Source organism: Rhinolophus hipposideros (genome assembly GCF_964194185.1).
Source record: "Rhinolophus hipposideros genome assembly, chromosome: 3".
NCBI classification, from domain to species: Eukaryota; Metazoa; Chordata; class Mammalia; order Chiroptera; family Rhinolophidae; genus Rhinolophus; species Rhinolophus hipposideros.
The window spans coordinates 76735590-76754799 of NC_138049.1; the positions used below are offsets into that span (position 1 = coordinate 76735590).

The 19210-nt window shown below is 37.0% G+C and overlaps 1 protein-coding gene across 2 annotated transcripts in view; it reads right to left on the reverse strand.

The window, feature by feature from the left end:
- COL19A1 (collagen type XIX alpha 1 chain) overlaps positions 1-19210 on the reverse strand; it is a 313696-nt gene that overhangs the window by 62812 nt on the left and 231674 nt on the right. For both annotated transcript variants that reach the window (XM_081044396.1, XM_081044397.1), the window contains exons 18-22: positions 10851-10895; positions 5548-5610; positions 1495-1530; positions 548-583; positions 397-450 (exon numbers count right to left, since the gene is read on the reverse strand). In XM_081044396.1, the coding sequence (XP_080900522.1) occupies positions 397-450; positions 548-583; positions 1495-1530; positions 5548-5610; positions 10851-10895 (234 nt within the window). The remainder of the gene's footprint in view (positions 1-396; positions 451-547; positions 584-1494; positions 1531-5547; positions 5611-10850; positions 10896-19210) is intronic.

A 19210-nucleotide genomic window follows, 5' to 3' on the forward strand; every position in this document is an offset into this window, starting at 1 on the left:
CTTTCTTGGAACACTCTTGGAATTTCACAAGAGGAACTCCAGAATCTCAGGGATACACAACTTTGGCTTAGAAATTGAATCCTGAATCCTGTTCACTTTAAGAATATAGTTCAGGGTCATGGATTTAGCTCACACTGTTTAGTTTTAAAGCTTTTAGGGATGCTATTGTGAATATGTTTTGAAAAAGAGTTCAAAAATCCTATTGCAAACCAAAAGACATAGTTACTCTGTGTGTAATAAATGCAGCCAATGAGGGGGTAATCACCATGGAAACGTGATAAAGTCTCTGAGAACATCTGTGAAGAAAATGAGTGGCACCAGAACACCTTGTTTTATACATAAATGGCTATAACTCCAAAATTATGTCCTCATTTATCACAGTTATTTCTCATATACCTTTATTCCTGGGCTTCCTAGTAAACCAGTGGAACCAGGATTTCCAGGTTCGCCCTAAATATATGGGTGGGAAGAAAAGTGAACTGGTTACTTTAATTTGCAAAAATTTCATTAAGGTTAGAGATGCAATTGAAGAATGTCAGGAGATTACCTTTATTCCCTGTGATCCTATTAGCCCAGGTTCTCCCTGTAAATAAAATAATCACCATATATATAATGCTTAGATTCAGATGGAGATGAGCATTTCTAATACTTGAATTCATTTGCATTTCCACCGATTAACATATAATAAAAGGGGAAATTATGCAAGACATGATGAAGTCAAGGAGGGTTTATTCTAAAACATGATTTAAAATACTTATTGCTAATAAACAGACAAAAATGTCTTTCCTTCTTTATAACAATTTGATTTTTCTCAGTGTCCCTTTTGACACTGTAATCATCATATGCCAGTAGCAATCACCGCATTCTCCCCTTCTCCATTTAGGTGACATTGTTATATTCTGCCACCTGCTAATCTTATATCTCAGAATTAAAAGATTCAGATGCGGGGGTAGAGTAGAATTTAAGTTGATATGTCATGGTGATTCTACTATCAGTTGTATGTACTTAATGAAGAAAACAGAAACAAATACAAGTAACACAAAAGAGGACAATCTTTGCTATATGGAGTTTTTCCCCCCTTATTTTCCGTGACTTATTATTGATCCTTTTGAAAAAAATTATCCTGGTTGATAAATCCAATTTGTATAATTAACAGAATTTTTGAAAAAACAACTGTATCTTGTATTTTAATTTGGTATTTTAGCTATCCTAAATGGATATATTTCAAAACATTCATGTCTAATCACAAGTAGTAACACTACTTGTATACACTACCCCAACTAAATGTTAAAGTGCCGTCACATGATAAAACTTAACAAGGTTTAAAATTTCTCGTTTATCAAAATAAAAGAGTCAAAGTACACAGAGGAAAAGGAAAACGCTCAGGGAGCTCATTCCATCAAATCTATTAGACTCCAAAGTAAACATACCAGAAATTAGAGAGAGAAATCAATGATGTAGAAAACCCAAGATAGTGATAAAACATCTACTTACTTTATCTCCCTTTTCACCTTTTGTAAAAGGTTCCCCCTAGGAAAATGGATAGAAAACAGAATCAATTATAAACATGTTGAGAAACAAACTCTCCAGAAGTGGACATGAATGTCCTGCAGGCCAAACTCAGACCTCCACTGCAAACCAGCCTCTAAAATTATCCAAAACATCACACAGTCACCTCTGCAGCTTAAAGTGCGTGTATGATAATTGATTTAAAAAATCTTCCACATTCTCAAATAAACAATAAGTTAATCATTCTAGCACTATTTTGAAAATCCTGAGTGGTTGACATATTGAAATGGTGCTGCCCAAAACCACAGTTTCCTTATGTATGGTTCACATAGAAGATTATCACACACACACACACACACACACACACACACACACACACACTCATCCATAGGCACACACACACAGACACTCACACACACACACAGGCACATACACACAGACACACACAGCTTTCTGTTATTAGCTTCTGTTCTTGAAATTACATATACATGATCTCATTTATTCTTACAAAAATGCTGTTGGGAATGTATGGTTTCATTTGAAGCATGAGGAAAGATACTCAGGTTCTGAATAATTTTCCCTAAAATAGCTTTCACCCACTTTATGTCTCCTTGTTTATCTTGCCTATAAACTCTGCAAATGTAGGGACATAATTTATCTTAACTATCATGGCATCCCTAGTGTACACCAAAAGTTTAATAAATTAGGGAATTTAAAGTTATGCAGATATCACAAGAGCTGACTTTTATCAAATTCTTATAATGCATCAACACTGTTGTAATCACATTATATTTATTAATATAGTTAATCTTCATGTGTCAATGGAATAAGTACTAATATTATACCCATTTACAGATGAGGAAACGGAGGCACAGAGACGTCAAGTAATTTTTCTAAGGTCACATAGCCAGTAAGATGTGTAGGATTTAAACCCGGGCAGCCTGATTTCAGTCCCAGGCTATGGTCGCTCAATCTGTTTGACTTGATTCTTAATTTTATTTGTTTATTATTTGAATTAGGTGAATTGATAATAAGGTGGAAACCACAAATTTAAAAAACATTTTTTTTACATATGAAAGTCAACTAAAAGTGTGAGAACCATGATGGTAGATAATACTACTCTTGAAGGTCCTCTTAGGGATTGCCATGGTCTTAAACAAATCACTAATGGGAAATAAGGGATTACCAAATGAACCTCTGTGATTTTCACCTCATGTCTTATGAGCCAGGAACAATGGAGCTCACTTTCTCTCCCATATTTCCTAGCTCCCTTGCAGTTCCTTAGGGCTATGCAGCTAGTTTTGGCAATGAGATGTGAGATGTGACCTGTGTTACTGGCAGGCTGAGGCAGTGACAAGCTCGTTCCCAATTCCCCAGTTCCACTTTTCCTGCAGTGGTGACTAAGAAGCTTGCGTATACAGGATGGCTTGGCTGCATGGTGGTAATCAGCCTGATAACTGAGTGTGGTGTGGAGCAGAACACCTACTACTCCTTCCAACTGGGCAAGTGGCATGAGCCAGACCTAACCTTTCTTGGGTTAAGCCACAGACATTTCAGGGTTAATTTGTCACTTAGTATTACCTAGCCCACTTGACTAACACTCCCAATATCTAGCCAACATGATTAACTCTCTTATTATTGGGTAATTTCCACACATTAGATCAGGACTTTATTTATATTCTTGCCTTTCAGCTTTAATGCTAAAAAAAACCTATTTGATTTTTAAGATAGGAGATGATGTTATTTAACTGTGAGCAATGGGCCACATTGCTTGTATTACTGCTTGTTTCTGCTTATGAGTATATCACACCATTTATGTCACTGCTCATTTACAGCCACTGCCAGGACACATTGACTAAAGCAGGGTGTCAAAACTGCGGCCCGCAGGCCAACTGCGGTCCGCAATCCATTGTTAATTGGCCCGCAGCAAATTCCAAAAATAGATTTAGTTTACTTAAATCCAGGTGAGGCAATACGTACTTCACCTCGAGTGAGTGGCCGGGCTGTTTGTGTATTTTACTGCATATGGCCCTTGGTAAAAAACGTTGAAAAAAGTTTGGACACCCCTGGACTAAAGTAACTGGTATTAAAAGAATAAAAACCGAGAGCCTGGTTGTCTAGAGACTTGATATTTAGTCCTAGCTGCAATGGTTACTATCTGGGTCAAGTCATTTACCTTTTATTACCTCTCTTACTTTATCTATAAAATCACGGGGTTCAACTAGGTCATCTCTTAAATATATTTCAGCATTGATATGTAACACATCTAGCCAAACCCTAAATGTCCACTAGCGGGGGACAAACTGCCATTCGGGATAGGTGATTTAGAATTCAATTGGGATACATTTTTCTGTTGAATTGTTTGGATCTTCTTTCTGATTATTATACAAAATCAATTCCAGATCCTGTTGTGGAATAGATAGGTTGAGTTCACAAAGAACTGAACTTCTCTGCATAATAATGTTCAAAAAATGTGCTTTTTTAAATGTGTGCGGGGAGCATGGAGGAAGGCAGGCAAAGATGTATCAGGGAGGTGGGTCATTAGGGGTTAAGAGGGAGCCAGCAAGGAGAAGAGTTAAGAGAAAAAAAGCTTGTTCTCCTGGGAAAGGCGAATAAGGCTAAAGGTCATGTCAACAGGGTAGGTGGGCTACCTGGAGATGTTGGTGGTAGGTGAGAAAACCAGAGGGAATCTCTAAGGAGCTGTGAAATCCTCCAACCCTTGCTACTCAAAGCATGATCCATGGGCTCAAACATCACTCAGGAGCTTGTGAGAAATGCAGCTTCTAGGCCCCATCCCAAACCTACTGAATTAGAATCAGCATTTCAAAGGGACCCCTGGATGATTCAAGTGCACACTCACATTTGAGAAACACTGCTCTAACCCACTGGAGTTTTCTCCTTTCTGCTCTTCAAGTTCCTGCTTTTCTAGTAGGATTTTAGTAAATCTCACTGCCAGGTCTGACATGTATCACATAGAAATTAAGAGCAGGTGAGTGTCATTGTTCAAGCTTGGAGGAGAGACAGTGGAAACCTAGGAAAGCAGTTCAGAGTTAGTAAGACGTGCCAACAAGTGTAAAACATTTAAGTCTGATTCTTACGAATTCATTTGAGGGCAGCCATAAGTGTTTTTGTTTGTTTGTTTGTTTTAAACTTTTATTTTTATTTAAGTGTACTTTTCCAGGACCCATCAGCTCCAAGTCCAGTAGTTGTTTCAATCTAGTTGTGGAGGGCACAGCGCACAGTGGCCCATTTGGGGGGTTGTAACCTGCGACCTTGTTGTTGAGAGCACTGCACTCTAGTTAGCAACTGAGCTAACCGGCTGCCCCTTTTGTTTGTCTTTTAGCAGCATTAAAAAAAGTTATTTTTGTGAATAGGATTTGTGCAATCTCTGTAGGTGGTCTTATCTGAGTATAAATTACAGTGTAGGTGTTTTTTTCCCCACCAAAAGAATTAACTTTTGAATGAAACTGTCCTCAGTAATATTGTAAAGTGACTTGGGAAGCCACTTGGATCTTACAAAAACCAAGAAAGGAAAATAACTTCAGGAAGTATACCGAGAGCAGTTTGAGCAGATAGATACATGTTTCTAATTTTTAGATAAATTAGACCCAATCTTTGGATATACTGATTTTTATTATTCATTTTAGCTATACTGTTTCGTTATAGCTGGGCAGCTTAGTGATTTTTAAAGCTAGAGTTCGAGAATCAGCCTGTCTAAGTGTGATTCATGGCTTCAACACGTATTGTGTGATCTTGGGTAAGTTACTTAACCTCTCTGTGCCTCAGTTTCCTCATCTGAAGAATAGTAGTGATAATAGCCTACCTCATGTGTTTTGTTGTTGTTGTTAATGGATTAAGTAGGTTAATTCACATAAATTACTTAGTACTTTGCATAGAGCACTTGCTCAAATATCTGATCTCCTGTTGTTTGGCATGGCAGGGGCAACCAAGGTGCATAAAATTGAGGCTGATTAGGAAAAACTGTATTAATTCTATTTTTGAATATTCTTTCTCTTCCCTAAAAGCTAAAATACTTACAGATTCTCCTTTTTGACCTTTAGCCCCAATGGACCCTGGAAATCCTGGTTGTCCAGTTTCGCCCTTTCAAGAAAAAGCAGAAGAGAGATTTTGCACGAGGTCCGGTGAGTACTGTAGTGACTGTCAGAGTCAGAGTAATTGCTTGTGTTCCTTCTAAACAGGAATTTATCTATTATCCTCCAAGAGACAATGACAAGTTCTGAGTGGAGTTCGGCTATTTGCATAGTAATGTGTTTGTCAGCACTTTACAATGCCTTTAGGTCTTTTAGAAATCCGTACGTAAGATTCACTATATTTAAAATTAATTGTGAAACAAAAGTTAATTATTTTTCAAGGAAAGAACATCTAGAGAACACACAAAAAAACCACAATAATTTTGTACCAAAGAAACAGAGAAGTTTTTGTGATCTTAAAGACATCAGATTGTTTAACTGACACAATAATCCAGACTCATGTTATTTCAGACACTTCTTCCTTTTTTTAGGTGGGGGGAAGTGGAGGAATGGGGAGACAGGAAGAAAAATGAGTCTCTCAGCTGTTTCCAGCATGTACACTGCAGCTTAAATGATTGGCTGTAGACAAAGAAGCCATTCTTGTCGATGTGGTGACAGCAGCAGCTTGGAAATGTCTGAGATGTCTTAGATCTTGAAGAGGGATTTGTATACGGCATGTAAAGAGTATTTTGAAAAAATACAATTTTAGAAATAATACTTGTGGAAAGGAAATATGTCATTAATCAGACTTCAGAGAAGTCTGATTAAAAAGCATTGTGCTTCTTTTTAGTGTTTACCAAAATTCTTGAATATCGTATAATTGTATATCATATAAAAATAGCCACTAGAAGTTATGTAGTGTTGGGGTTTTCCTTTTTTGTCTGAACCTCAAGAGCATTTTTGAAAAATGATGCATCTGGGCACATACCTTTCTTGCCTGTCTTGTCTATTTTTTATTTCAAAAAAAATAAATATGGAAAACATAAAGTTGAATATGTCAAACCTCCATGTCCCAGGCATCCAACATTTAAAAAAATAAAAAATAAAAACTTACAATCAAGTAAATCTGCTATATTTCCTTCTTTATTTCCGTTCTAGAGGGAGATGCTCTCTTGAATTTAGCACTCAATATTTTTAATCCATTTTTATACTTTTACTGCATATGGGAAATCATAAACAATATATTATTTTGAATATTTAAGAAATTTTCATAAAGAGCTTTATCTTGTATGTAACATTTTATGACTTGCTTTTTTTCCCACTCAACATTGTTTTTAATATCCATTTCTATCGATATATACAGATCTAGTTCATTCATTATAAGCATTGAATAGCTTTATGTATGTTAATGTACCAGGGTTTACCCCAGTTCCACTGATGAGCATTTGGATGGTCTCTAGCTTTTCTCTTATAAACAAGGCCACAGTGAACATCTCTTTACCTGTCCCCTTATATGGATGTGTTTAACTGATTTATTTTGAAGCATCAAACAACAGTCTACCCAATGTACTTCCGGTACAAATTTATTAGAGTCCTAAAATTGTTGGCTTATTTCTACATTTTTATTCACATCAATATTTGTGGTTTTATTACATTAGAGGAAGAGGGAGCTTGTCATATGTAATGAATAGACGAAATCATGTTTTTATTAATGAATTTTCTAGGTATGTGGAATATATTTCATAAATTTTATCTTGAGTTTAATAATATAAGTATTTTTCCTTCTGGTATCTAAACATATAGAATACCATCAATCTTGTATTTACCACACTGTAGGAGAAGGCATTTTTTTCCCTAGCAATAATCAATTGTATCAAAGTAAAAAGATGGAGAAATTGGTGGGTACATTTAAGGGACCAATTGCTGTCGGTTTAAAAGAGGAAATAAACAGCGGGCCTCATATGAGCATGAGGGTGTGGAGTATGAGCTTCCTATTACCTATGTGGTGTGTGCAGAGATGTGAAGGGAAAATATGCCTAGTAGTTAGACTGATCTGCAAAAAAGAAAAGTAGAATTCAGGGAAGGTGTGGAGAAATTACTATAAAAATCCCATCTGCCCAATACCAAAGGGGAAGGGGGAGATGTGCATGGAGGAAGAGTAATTCTATTCATAGCTCATATTCATTGAATTGCTGTAAATAGGTCTCCATTGGAAAGTAGACGAAGGACCCAACAGAGGCTTTGATCTATTTCTCTCAGCGGTACTTGGGAGTAGTTGAGCTTTGAGGAACCTTTAGGGATCAATTCCCTCATATAAAATCCTGTAAACAGAAGGATTTCATACCTGAACTTAGACGCATGTGGAGTTGTTTTTCATATTTAAAATGGATGTTCAGTGATTTATCACTATAGATATGAGTTGAAAGACAAATGATGAATTTATTTAGCTTCAGGAAAGGCTGTCCTTTAATTTGGCACTTTGCATGCTATTTGAAAAACTTGGTGCTTTTGTGGCTTTATCTTTTCTCTCTGATAGTTGGGCCCAAAAGTCCCCTGCTAATTTCTTAGGAGTCCTTAAATAGTCTGTCTCCTTATTCCACTGTCCTGTAAAGAAGCAGTTCTCCTCAACCAACTTGCAAATCCATTATTCCTTCACCACATTCTGTCAGTGTCAGGCAAGCTACAGAGCAGAGACCATCATTTCAGTACTGGTAGGCTGGTCTTGTTTGCCATTTACCGTTAATAGCCACTCGTGTTCCTTAGTGTTTCTCCCTGTATCTTACTGCTCTTGCTACAGGATATGGCTGCTAAACCAGGAGGGATTTGTGTGTAGATTCTACTTTTGTGTTTGTTCTGATGTATCATTGTATTGTAATGTTGGGTTCCAAATGGTAGGCTGGTTTTGTGATTCTGTTTTGCCAGTCAGCACGTTAAGAAGTGAAATATTATACAACACTAAGTCATTTACGTGTTGAAATTGTACTTTTGGTTAAATCTTTTATTCTACAACATAAATTGAGTCCCTTTTCTGTTAAAATTATGGTGGGAAATGCAAAGATGAGCAAGACCTGGTGTTAAAGATGGTAATAGCTATTAATATCAAAAAGAGATAAATGAGAACTCATCAGAAGAAAGAAAGGTCGAGCAGATGAAAAGAAAGGAACAAATCTTTAGTGGGAGCTTATTATGTGTCAGGTATTGTGCTTTTGGGTATGTTCATTTCATTGCATTTGATTTTAATCCTTCCATCAACTTTGTGTAGATAGAATTATGCCCATTTTACCAATGAAGAAACTGATACTCAGATAAAGGGATTTGCCCTAGGAGACACAGTTATTAATGGCATAATCAACTTAATGGCACAATTCAATGGTTCTCAACCCTGGTTTCCTATTAGAATCAACGGAAGCACTTTTTAATGATAGCAATACGAACCCCCGCCACCCCCAATCAACCAATGGTATGGGCTCTGCCCCAAATCAGAGTCTCTAGGAATAGGGCCAGAGTACTGGTGTTTTCTAAAAGCCCTCTGGGTGATTCCAAGGTGCAGCCAGTGTTCAGAACCACTGGGTCCACCACAGGTGCAAACAAATCTGTGAGAACAGCTTGAGGGAGCTTAAATTCTCACTAGAGTGACCCATGAATAGCATCATAATTAAAAAAAACAAACAAACAAAAGCAAAACAAAACAACTAATGTGTTGATTCAGAACTGATACTAAGTGGATGTGTATAGGTAGAAGTCATTTCACTCTTCCATCAAGTGCTATGCTTATGGTTTTTTGTTTATTTTATGCATTATTTATTGGTAGAGTCTCCTGTTAGTTAGAATTCTTACATATCCTTTCACATCGTACATTTACTATATCAGGTTCCCTGCAGACTCTTCTAGTTTATTTCTCTGGGTGGGAGGAGGGAACAGATATGCCACTGGCTTTTCTAATTCCACTTAAGATTCTGAAGCAATTAGAAAAGATTTTGAGCGACACAAAAGGTCCTTAGAGTTTGAAATACACCTGTTTTACAGAATCAAATTTCTCATCATTGAGGTCTTAAGAATTTCTAAGTAACATATGTTCCCTAATGAACATAGCAAAACCGAAGCCAGCTGTTTTGTTTCATGAAATGAATCATCATATAAATACTTTAAAAGTGCCACAACTCTCTTCTTTGCTCAGCTGTCCTATGTGACAAGCTCTGTGGCTTTCTTTTGCTTTTTTTCCCTCTTAGCTTGCAGGTGTCCAGTAGTAATTGCTTCAAACATAATTTGTTCATTACGGTGGTATAGGAATTCTGTACACTATTTGGTCACAGGGAATAGTGCTAATGTGCTGGCAGTGCAATCCAAGATATACACATGAGTTATTATTGCTGTATAATAAATATGTTTGGATGTCTTCTTAAGAATGTCAAGGTTTTATTTCTTTTTTTGCAGAAAATTTCATTTTCAATGGTCAATCCATACGAAGCTCCCACTTTCTGTTGAGACTGTCTTTTAGCAGAATTTTCTGGTGATGGATGTATGATCTTTTGACTAGATTGGCTGGATTTATAAGGCATAGAAGTCATATTTTCTTGGATTCATGTTGAAATATCCTGCCCTCAATCAAGAAAATTTTTACTGCATGAATGAATGAAGGTAGCACTCACAGGCCATACTCCCTCAGAGTACTTTCAAACCTACTCATTTCTGCCTGTTGATTTAATGTGCATTGTTTTGTTCCTGACAATGGCACGTTCACAATGAATCCAAAGTCACCACAAATTCAGAATCAAACGGGAGTGAAACATCTTTTTAAGTGGGCAAGTGAATTTGCCACCTTCACAGCATATATAATTAAACCTGTGAATGATGATGAGAATGCATGGGAAATTCATCAGCATTTTAATTTTGAAACTTTTAAAATAATTATTGGTTCAACCATGGCTGTGTATTATAAAACTCCACCAAAAAACAACAAAATAAAATGCTCCCACAACAGCTTATGTTTGGGCATTTAAGAAGACACAAAAACAGTGGGCGTGAGCCTGAGGCATTTTGTCAAAGAGCTCTTCAGATTGTTTTTGCACCTACATGAATACATGAAACATTTAATTATAAACTGAGGCTTATGTCCTAATTTTATTTACCCTATTACAGTGTATCCTGTTACCCTTTATTGTAGCCAACTGCTACTCAGCAGTCTTCTCTGAGGAGCAGACTCCAGTCCTGCTGCCCCATCAGGAGGCAGGTGGAGATGGTGCCTAATGCTGGCCCAACAGACTCCCTATGGATGGGACCCCCATGTGGCAGTGGACTGCCCCTGACATGTGAATGGGTGACTTGGTGTAAAACCCTGGACGTTTGTATTCACTTTGAAACTCAGATTACCTTCTCTCCTTTTGGGCCACCAGTTCCATGTTCACCAAGGTTTCCCTAGATAAACATAAAACAAATAAAAACACAAAATGTTCATTTATTTTTAATACATGCTGTCTCTACTTTAAAAATATTAATAGTCAGATAATAGCACTGTAATGGCTTCTTATGGATACTGTTTTAATCATTTTTGCTTTTCTCACCTTCTGTTAAATATTCCTAAAAAACTCCAACTTTAGACACACTATCTTATCTTGTCTCTGTGACTTACTCCCTGGAGATGCTTCTGGAGAAATCTCACAGCTCCACAGGAAAATTGTCACTACTCCAAATGAATGCCTGACAACCTCACATGGTCTCCAAGTACTCCACAGATACGACTTTCTAATTTTATTAATAATATCTTTATTGCTCAGTATAATGGACATTCTGTTAGCTGACCTCTTGGCTACACTTGCCACTGTCTTGACTTGTATGATACCTCACCCTCCTGGTTTCCTCCTGTCTCTCTGAACCTCTCTTCCTCATTCCTCTTTCCTCATCTAACTGGTAAGGGAGGACTTCCTCGAGACTCTGTAGGCTCTCTTCTCTTGTGACTGAACATTTTCTCCTAGGCACTCTTATCTACTCCCATGGTTTAAGCATCCACTCCCATAAAAAAAAAAAAAAACAGACAAATTTATAAACCCAGCATACATCTGCCTTCTGAATTTTGACATATATAAATATGTAATTTTCTATTTGATGTATTCACTTGTAAATTCTAGAAGAAATTGATATCCAGCAAGTTCAAAACTAAATTAAAAAATACAACAAATACACACTACTGAGAGAGAAAGATGAGAGAATTATGTCATACTGTTAACATTCATTAGATCAGAAGCAGGAGACTGATAATTAACTTCTTCCTAGGGTGTGTGCAGTTTGACCTATTAAAATGAGTGGTAATTTCATTTTACAATTGAAAAAAAAATCAAGAAAAGAAAGGAAATCTGAATTCATCCTCTCTTTTTCACAGAACTCTTCCTTTAATCCGGGTGTCATTCTCAACACTGCCCTCCTCCTTATTCCTCCAGTATAATCAGCCTAGATTGCCTCTATTTCCAAAATGTCTTCTCTTCACACTACCTACCTTCACTCCGAGAAGGCCACATCATGTCTTGCCAGCATCATTACAATAGCTTTCTAATTGACCCTCTATGATCCATTCTTGCTGCCCACACATACTCGTATACATTCTCTAAATAAAGTCAGAGCGATATCTTTGAAAGGCATTCTGACTTCCTTGCTTCTAAACTTAACGAAGCCATCAAAATCCTGCATGAGCTGAACTCATTTCCCTCTCCAGCATCATCTTGGCCATTCTTCTCCCTCAGAAGCTCCATATGTAATGACCTTCTCTCAGCTTCTCAGTTGGGCTAAGAGCCTTCCCATTTCACCCTTTAGATCACTACCTGTCTTCACCTCTTTGTCTGGCTAGCAAGCACTCATCCCTCAGGTTTCAACTATTATAAAATGCCATTCATGGAAGCCTCCTATGGGTCTCCCAGACAGATTCCCTTCTCAATACCTTCTCATTGGACATTATATTATTGTTTCATAATGCTTACTAACATTTTTATTTTTGTGTTTGTTTTGTCTTTGCACCTGGTCCACTAGAATGCAAGCTCCACGAGGAGCTGGAATTAAATGCTTGCCCCATGCCTTGAGCAGTACCTAATGTATAGGAAGGATTCGATAAATATTTGTTGAATAAATAAGCCAATAATTTTAATTTATGTATTTTTCCCATTGTACTTTTTATTTTTAATTAAAAATATGTATGTTGGTAGAATAATTAAAAGTACAGAAATGGTTAAACAACAAAAATGCACAAAGGTATCCATTCAGGTCACTGTTGCTATAGTTTAATATTTTAAATGTGCCTCCTATTTTATTCATGCTGTTCCAACTAAAAATACATACTTTATAAATGCTGTTATTATTGGTATTGTAACAGATATGCTCTCATTTTTCCTACTTAACTTTGATCTGAGATGTTTAAATTGAAAAAAAAATTGTATTCTCAAAATCCTGAGCTATAAATGATCAGAAAGAAAATGAGGTATGAAATCCATCTAATCAAGGATCCTCAGTGGCCTATATAGGTATTCTCCACTCTTAGGCTAACAATGCTCAAGCTAGATTCAGTAGCATTTAATTCATTGATATGTGAGATTCTCCTTTCTACTTTCTCCAAACTAATTGCACCAGACAATTACTTGATTCTACTTAAACAATAAGGCATAGTTTTTGTGTCTCTAGAACCTGCCTCAGATGTATTCTAACTTTACTAGGTCATTTTGGACCTTGGTGCCATGTTTTTTGAATGGGTTCTTATAAGTCTTTGAGTAGATATAATAGCTATACAGTTTTGAATGTTTTTATTTAAAAGTTTCTGGTGAAGTGGTAAGGGTTGTGGTGTGGGGGCTGCGAATTGGACTGCCCATTTCAAGAATTCTGGGATGTCAGAACATGTCCTTTGTTCTCTGTGTGAAATGGTGAATGGAACTTTGGAACGCATAGTCAGGCAAGCGGGAAGACTGAGGTATTCAATTGTCCTGCACAGGGTATTCTTTGGAAACAAGGGAATATACCTGGGCATGTATAGGTTGAACCATAGGAGATGGCCATTTTTGTAGGCCCTAAAGAGTCAAATAACAGCAATTTCCTGTGGCTCAATATAATAAAAGAGACTAAGGACATGATTCTCCTCCCAGGACATGGGGTCATTAAACCCTGTTTACTAAGAAAAATTTAGGACAATAAATTTTGCATCATGATTATCATGGATAAAAACCTCTTTGAACAAAATTGTTCTATCAGAATATATTAGGTTGGTGCAAAAGTAATTGCAGTTTAAAAGGTTAAAAATAATTGCAAAAACCACAGTTACTTTTGTACCAACCTAGTACCATACCATCTGGTTGAAAATGTCTTTCTCATGTGTTTACTGCCTGTCAACATTTCAAAATTGATTTATTTTTATATATTGATTTAGAATTTGCCATATTCCTGAGAATTCCATATTTTATAGCAAAACTTGATTTCACCATGCTTTTTGACAGTTGCCAACCAGAAAATTCTTGCCCGTGCAATCCAGCCATCAAAAACCACATGCAAATGCAAAGACAAAAATAGGAATAGTCAGTAGAAAGCAGTTTTGCTCAGAAATTCCTTCTCTCTGTGATTGCATAGTCAAACTCAAAGTTTATCTTTTGAAATACAGAGATTGGGTAGTTGAGGTTTATTTGTATAAATCCTTTTGCTTCTCTTATGGGATATTTTTTACTCTTGTACTGGCATGAGATTAGTGTTTGATAGCCTCTTCATGGGTATAGGTCAGCTCCTTTATTATTTCAAAGCACCTTTGGCATAGAAAAGGGTGGATTTAATGTCTGATTACCTAAAATCTCAGTTAGTCTTCCATTATCTCTGTAATTAGAGAAAAACTGACTGTTCTAGAACAAAGTGAAAAGAATGCCACCCAAGGGAAAAGCAAAGAATTCTGTAATTGTCATTTTTCCGTCAGTTTTACTGATCTGTTAGGGGTTAGGGAAATGTTAACATACTCAAAGACCAGGAAACCCATAGTCATTTAAAAACTTCACAGGCACTATACCACAAAAAGTCCTATTCCACGAAACTAGCTATCATTATCTTTATAGAACAACTTTACCTCACAGAATAAACTAGGCATTATCTACTTTATTAAAAGAATGTGCATGCTCTCTAAAAATAGCCTAATTTTGCACACATTTTGAAAGCAAGTTCATTGTGGGCCGAGCTATAAGGTAAACCAAAAGATTCTATTAACCATCAAAACATTTTGTGCAAACACTTAGATAACTTAGATAACCACCTGATATTTCCATTGTTATCTTCAGGTTTGGTGATGTAGAGCTTTAAGTGCTGTTCCTGGTGAGTGAGTGGTGAGTCTACCATATATATCCTAAAAACATCCTGCAAAATTGTCAACTTAAATTTTGATTGTTCAGTATAAACAAAGATCAATGCATGAGGACTTTGACCATGGGCTTGAAAAAAATTCAGCAAACGAAGTGTAGAATTAAGTAATTTGGATTGAATTTTAAGACTCAGTTTTTCTACTTACTAGGAACGAAACCATGACTGCAGATTTAAGATTTATGTACCTCAGTTATTTTCTATGTTAAATGCAGGTAGTCATAGCTACCTCAGATAAAGTTATCAAAAGAGTAAAACGAGAATTTACATGTAAAGTGCTCGCTTAACACAAGACCTGGCTTATCAAGAGCAAAATAACACTGATTAGTAGAGCAAGATATTTAGATTGGTGTGCTAGTGGATAAAGAATACATTTTGAAATGTTACCATTTAATTGTAAATTCCATTGTGCTTTCTTAAATTATTCCACAATTTTTTTTCTCATTGCTAGATAAGCATCATAGTTCTAATCTACGTTCATGTATGTTTAGTAATTTACTTAAAGGTACCATGTACCATTGAGGGGGAAAATCTTGCAGTTGCTTAGGCGTAAGGGAACTTGCTGTAAAATCCTAAGCATGAAGGAACATTAAATGTGAAAAAACAAACAAACAAAAAACAGATTTTCTATTATGGATTATTGTGTCCCTCCCCTGTAATTCACATGCTGAAGTCTTAACCCCCTGTACTTCAGAATGTGACCTTATTTAGAAATAAGTTCTTTGCATATGTAATTAGTTAAGATGCAATCATACTAGAGAAGGGTAGACCCATAATTCAACATGACTGTGTCCTTATAAAATCAAGCTTTGAACACAGAGACATGTACACCAGGAGGATGCCATGTGAAGACTGGAATTATCCTGCTCCAAGCCAAGGAACTCCCAGAAGCCAGGAGGGAGGCCTGGAACATATCCCTGCCTTGGATCTACGGAGAGCAGGACCATGCTGACATTTTCATCTTGGACTTCCAGTCTCCGGAACTGTGACACAATACATTTCTGGTGTTTAAGCCACTCAGTGTGTGATATTTTGTTACAGTAGCCCTAGCAAGTTAAAATAGAATATGTGGCCTAAGAAGGCCATGGTCTCTTAAAGAGAAGACCTAAAACTGGCTGTAAGTTTAACCTTTCAGTTGTTTGCAGGAAAACATTACACCAGATCCAAGTGTGGTAGACATTGGAGGAGAGGGGGAGGGCCCAGACAAGTTTCAGGGTTCTCTGTAACAAAACTAAGTCCCAAAAATCCATGTCTGCCTAAAACCATGATGTTCCCCAAAGTTAGGGGACCCTCGGGTATAGGGAGAGACAGGAAGTTAGGAAGTTACATTCTAAATCTTCCAGGCTCAGGGGGTCGCCTTGAGTGTCTCCAAGGAAGCCTTCATGTCCTTGGCATCCTTGGGTTTAACTCACAACTTGGAAAGACATTGAATATTTGATTTTGGAAAAAGGTTTTCTATCTTTTCTAGTCTGCATAATTTCATTAAAATGAAATTATGACTTGATCGTTGAAAGGAAAAATAGATGATTTTGCTTGCAATGGTTTTATTGTTTTGCATCAACAAGTTGGAGACGTGAACACTTAGAATTGGTTGCCAGGAGGAACAATCTCTAACAGCTGATACAGATTCTCTGCAAATTGTATCAAGTGTGGTGATATAACACAACTATGCATTTTCAATGTGTATCTTTAAAAACAGTATCAAATGTAAAATCCGCCAGTACTTGGCCTCCACAGATAACACTTTTTCCTCCCATCTAGAATGTTGTAAGGGGCTCTGGATCTGATGGCTTTAGCAGTTGACAGAGCCTATCAAATTTTTATTAAAATCCCCAGAGCTGGAGAAAATGAAGAGCAGTTTGCTGGTTAGTGAGCAGATTTTCCTTAAGGGGAAGAGTATACTCAACATTGCTGCTTCTTTGCAAACAATCTTGCAGAATGGGAGCAGCTGTTTTGCAAATTATTTTTGTGATGGAGAGGAAAATCTTCTACCTTTTGTTCTTTGCATCCCCAAGTGGGCATGCAAAAATACACATAAACACACTCAGATAATCTTCTGGACCTTACTTAGTCTCTCTCTTCGTTTCTCACTTCCTTTTTTTTTTTTTTTCCTTCTTTATTTGCTTTTTGATTTGTGCCACCAGGGGAAAGGGTGTTTTAGGCCTGAGCTGCTCCCTCTGATAACATAAAGAAAATTGTAGGGGAAAAAAATCAACACTTGTACAGGGGCCAAAGGGCAGTTCGTTTGCTTTTGAGGATTTTTGGGGTTAGAGATGAACCGTGGGCTTTTAGTTGAGAAGGGAGGCGATGTGTATGAGTAGTCTGCACCTCCTCCTACCATGGGTAGCTGCTTCAGCAGGCTGCACAACTGCTGGAACTGCTTCAAGCTTAGGAGCTGACGTCCAGGACTCTAGTGCAGACATTACATAAATCAATGCCAATTTAAAAGGGAAGATTATTTTAACCTTGGAATGTCACTTTTTATATCTCAATACATGGTCCATTATTTAATCTCTAGAAAGTTTCTCTCTGCCTGCCTCCACCTTTCCTTTGTGCTCATTTGCTATAGCCAGACCATCAGGAATGCAATGAATTGCAAAATGAAACAAAGAACCTCAATATCCAAAAACAGATGGGGATGCGGGTGGGTGGAGACACTGCCAAGTGAAAACATGCATCTCTGCTCTTCATGGCACATTTGGCCCTTTCCTTTGTGAAGCTGAGGGGGAGGAGAAGGTGGCTACCTACCATCCAGAAACATTGGTGTAGGTACTGGGAAGGTGGGCCCCGCCCCCACTATCCATCTTGGTGGAGCTTCAGTGTGACAGCTCTAACTACTTGCAGAAGGAAACAGAGTAAAATGTTTGGGAAATTACCTTCCATTAATTCCCATATGGGTCTAAAGCCTTCTGATGCCAAGTTGGGAAGGAAAGCTAGTCTGTCTTTTTTTTTATCGAATTATGCTGCTTCTCTAAAGCCACATTTTGAGTACATGTGGACTACGTGTCCTCTATCCTGTAATGGCAATAAGGATAGCTGGATTTCCTTTAGTTCAGTCAATAGCTAAATTCAAAGTACTGGTTTGCTACTAGCAAGAATCTCCACTTGCTGGCTCTGGTCAGCCCCTGTTTTTTGTTTTTGTTTCTGTTTTTTTTTTTTTTTTTTCAAATATAACCTTAAAGTTTAAAAATTTACATTTCCAACTTTAGACTAAAATATAAATGATCCATATATCTTAATTTAAGGGAAAACTGACTCATCAGCAAGGTGAACTGTACATACAAGTTGTGTTGGGAGATCTGAAAGATATGAGCTTTAAAAGTTTTGCAAGGGATAGCAAATATTTAAGTAGCTGAGTAGCGACTTAAATTTTATACCAAGGGTGAAAGTCATAAAGTGTGTTCTTTAAGTTTTTCTAGCTGACACTGTGACATCAGAGCCAACTCATTCTCACTACTTTGAAGCATTTATGGTAAATTCTATTTTGTCATAGATGTCATTACAGAAAAGCATTGTATTTTTATCGATTAATTCTAGATATGCTTCACTTACTTTTTTCCCCCACTTGTGCCAAACCCTAATGTTAGGGCTGAAAAAGCTTGTATAGGTCTATTTAGAAAGTGGTTTACTTATATCCCAAATATTCTTCCTAATAGAATGCTCCCTAGAAAATCTAAGTAAATGAGAAAAATTAAAGATAGGATTCCTTAGAAAGTGTGACAAACTTTCCACACTCTTCACTTTAAATTCATCAACCACAAATGATCTAGGTCTTTATGTTGAACTTAATCTGATGAAAGAAGAATTGGGATTTTTAAAATTAATTAGCTTGTCATTTAATAGCCACTTTTCTGATCACCTGCTATCTTTAAGGCCTCTGCTAGCACATAGAGTCTCTGAGATTTCTAAACAAAGAGGATTAGCGGTGGTCAGGAATTTATAATAAAAGAAAGAAAGACCATAGCGGAAAGACATAAAGAGGAGTGTTTCTGAATTTATTTCTGTATAGTAGCATAATTACTCACCAGTACCATATCAATGGTAAGCTACTGTGCATACAAGAGACCCTAGTCCATGAACAGAATACTTCATACCTAGTGATCAGACCCCAAATATTTGTTTTTGAATGATGGGTCAATCAACAGTCACTGAGGTCTCTGAGTCTTACTTCATTGCCAGAATTCATTTTTCTCCCTCTGTGTGCTTCCTTGGAGAATAGGAAGCAAAACCAGGTTGCCTTTTGCCACTCAGACACTTCCAAGTCAGGATTCCATCCATCCTAATTATAATTTAAAAACTTGGGGAAGTTAAAAGTGGCTCCCTCATGAAAGGTGGGAACCCCCCAGTTTTGACTTATGTATGTAAAT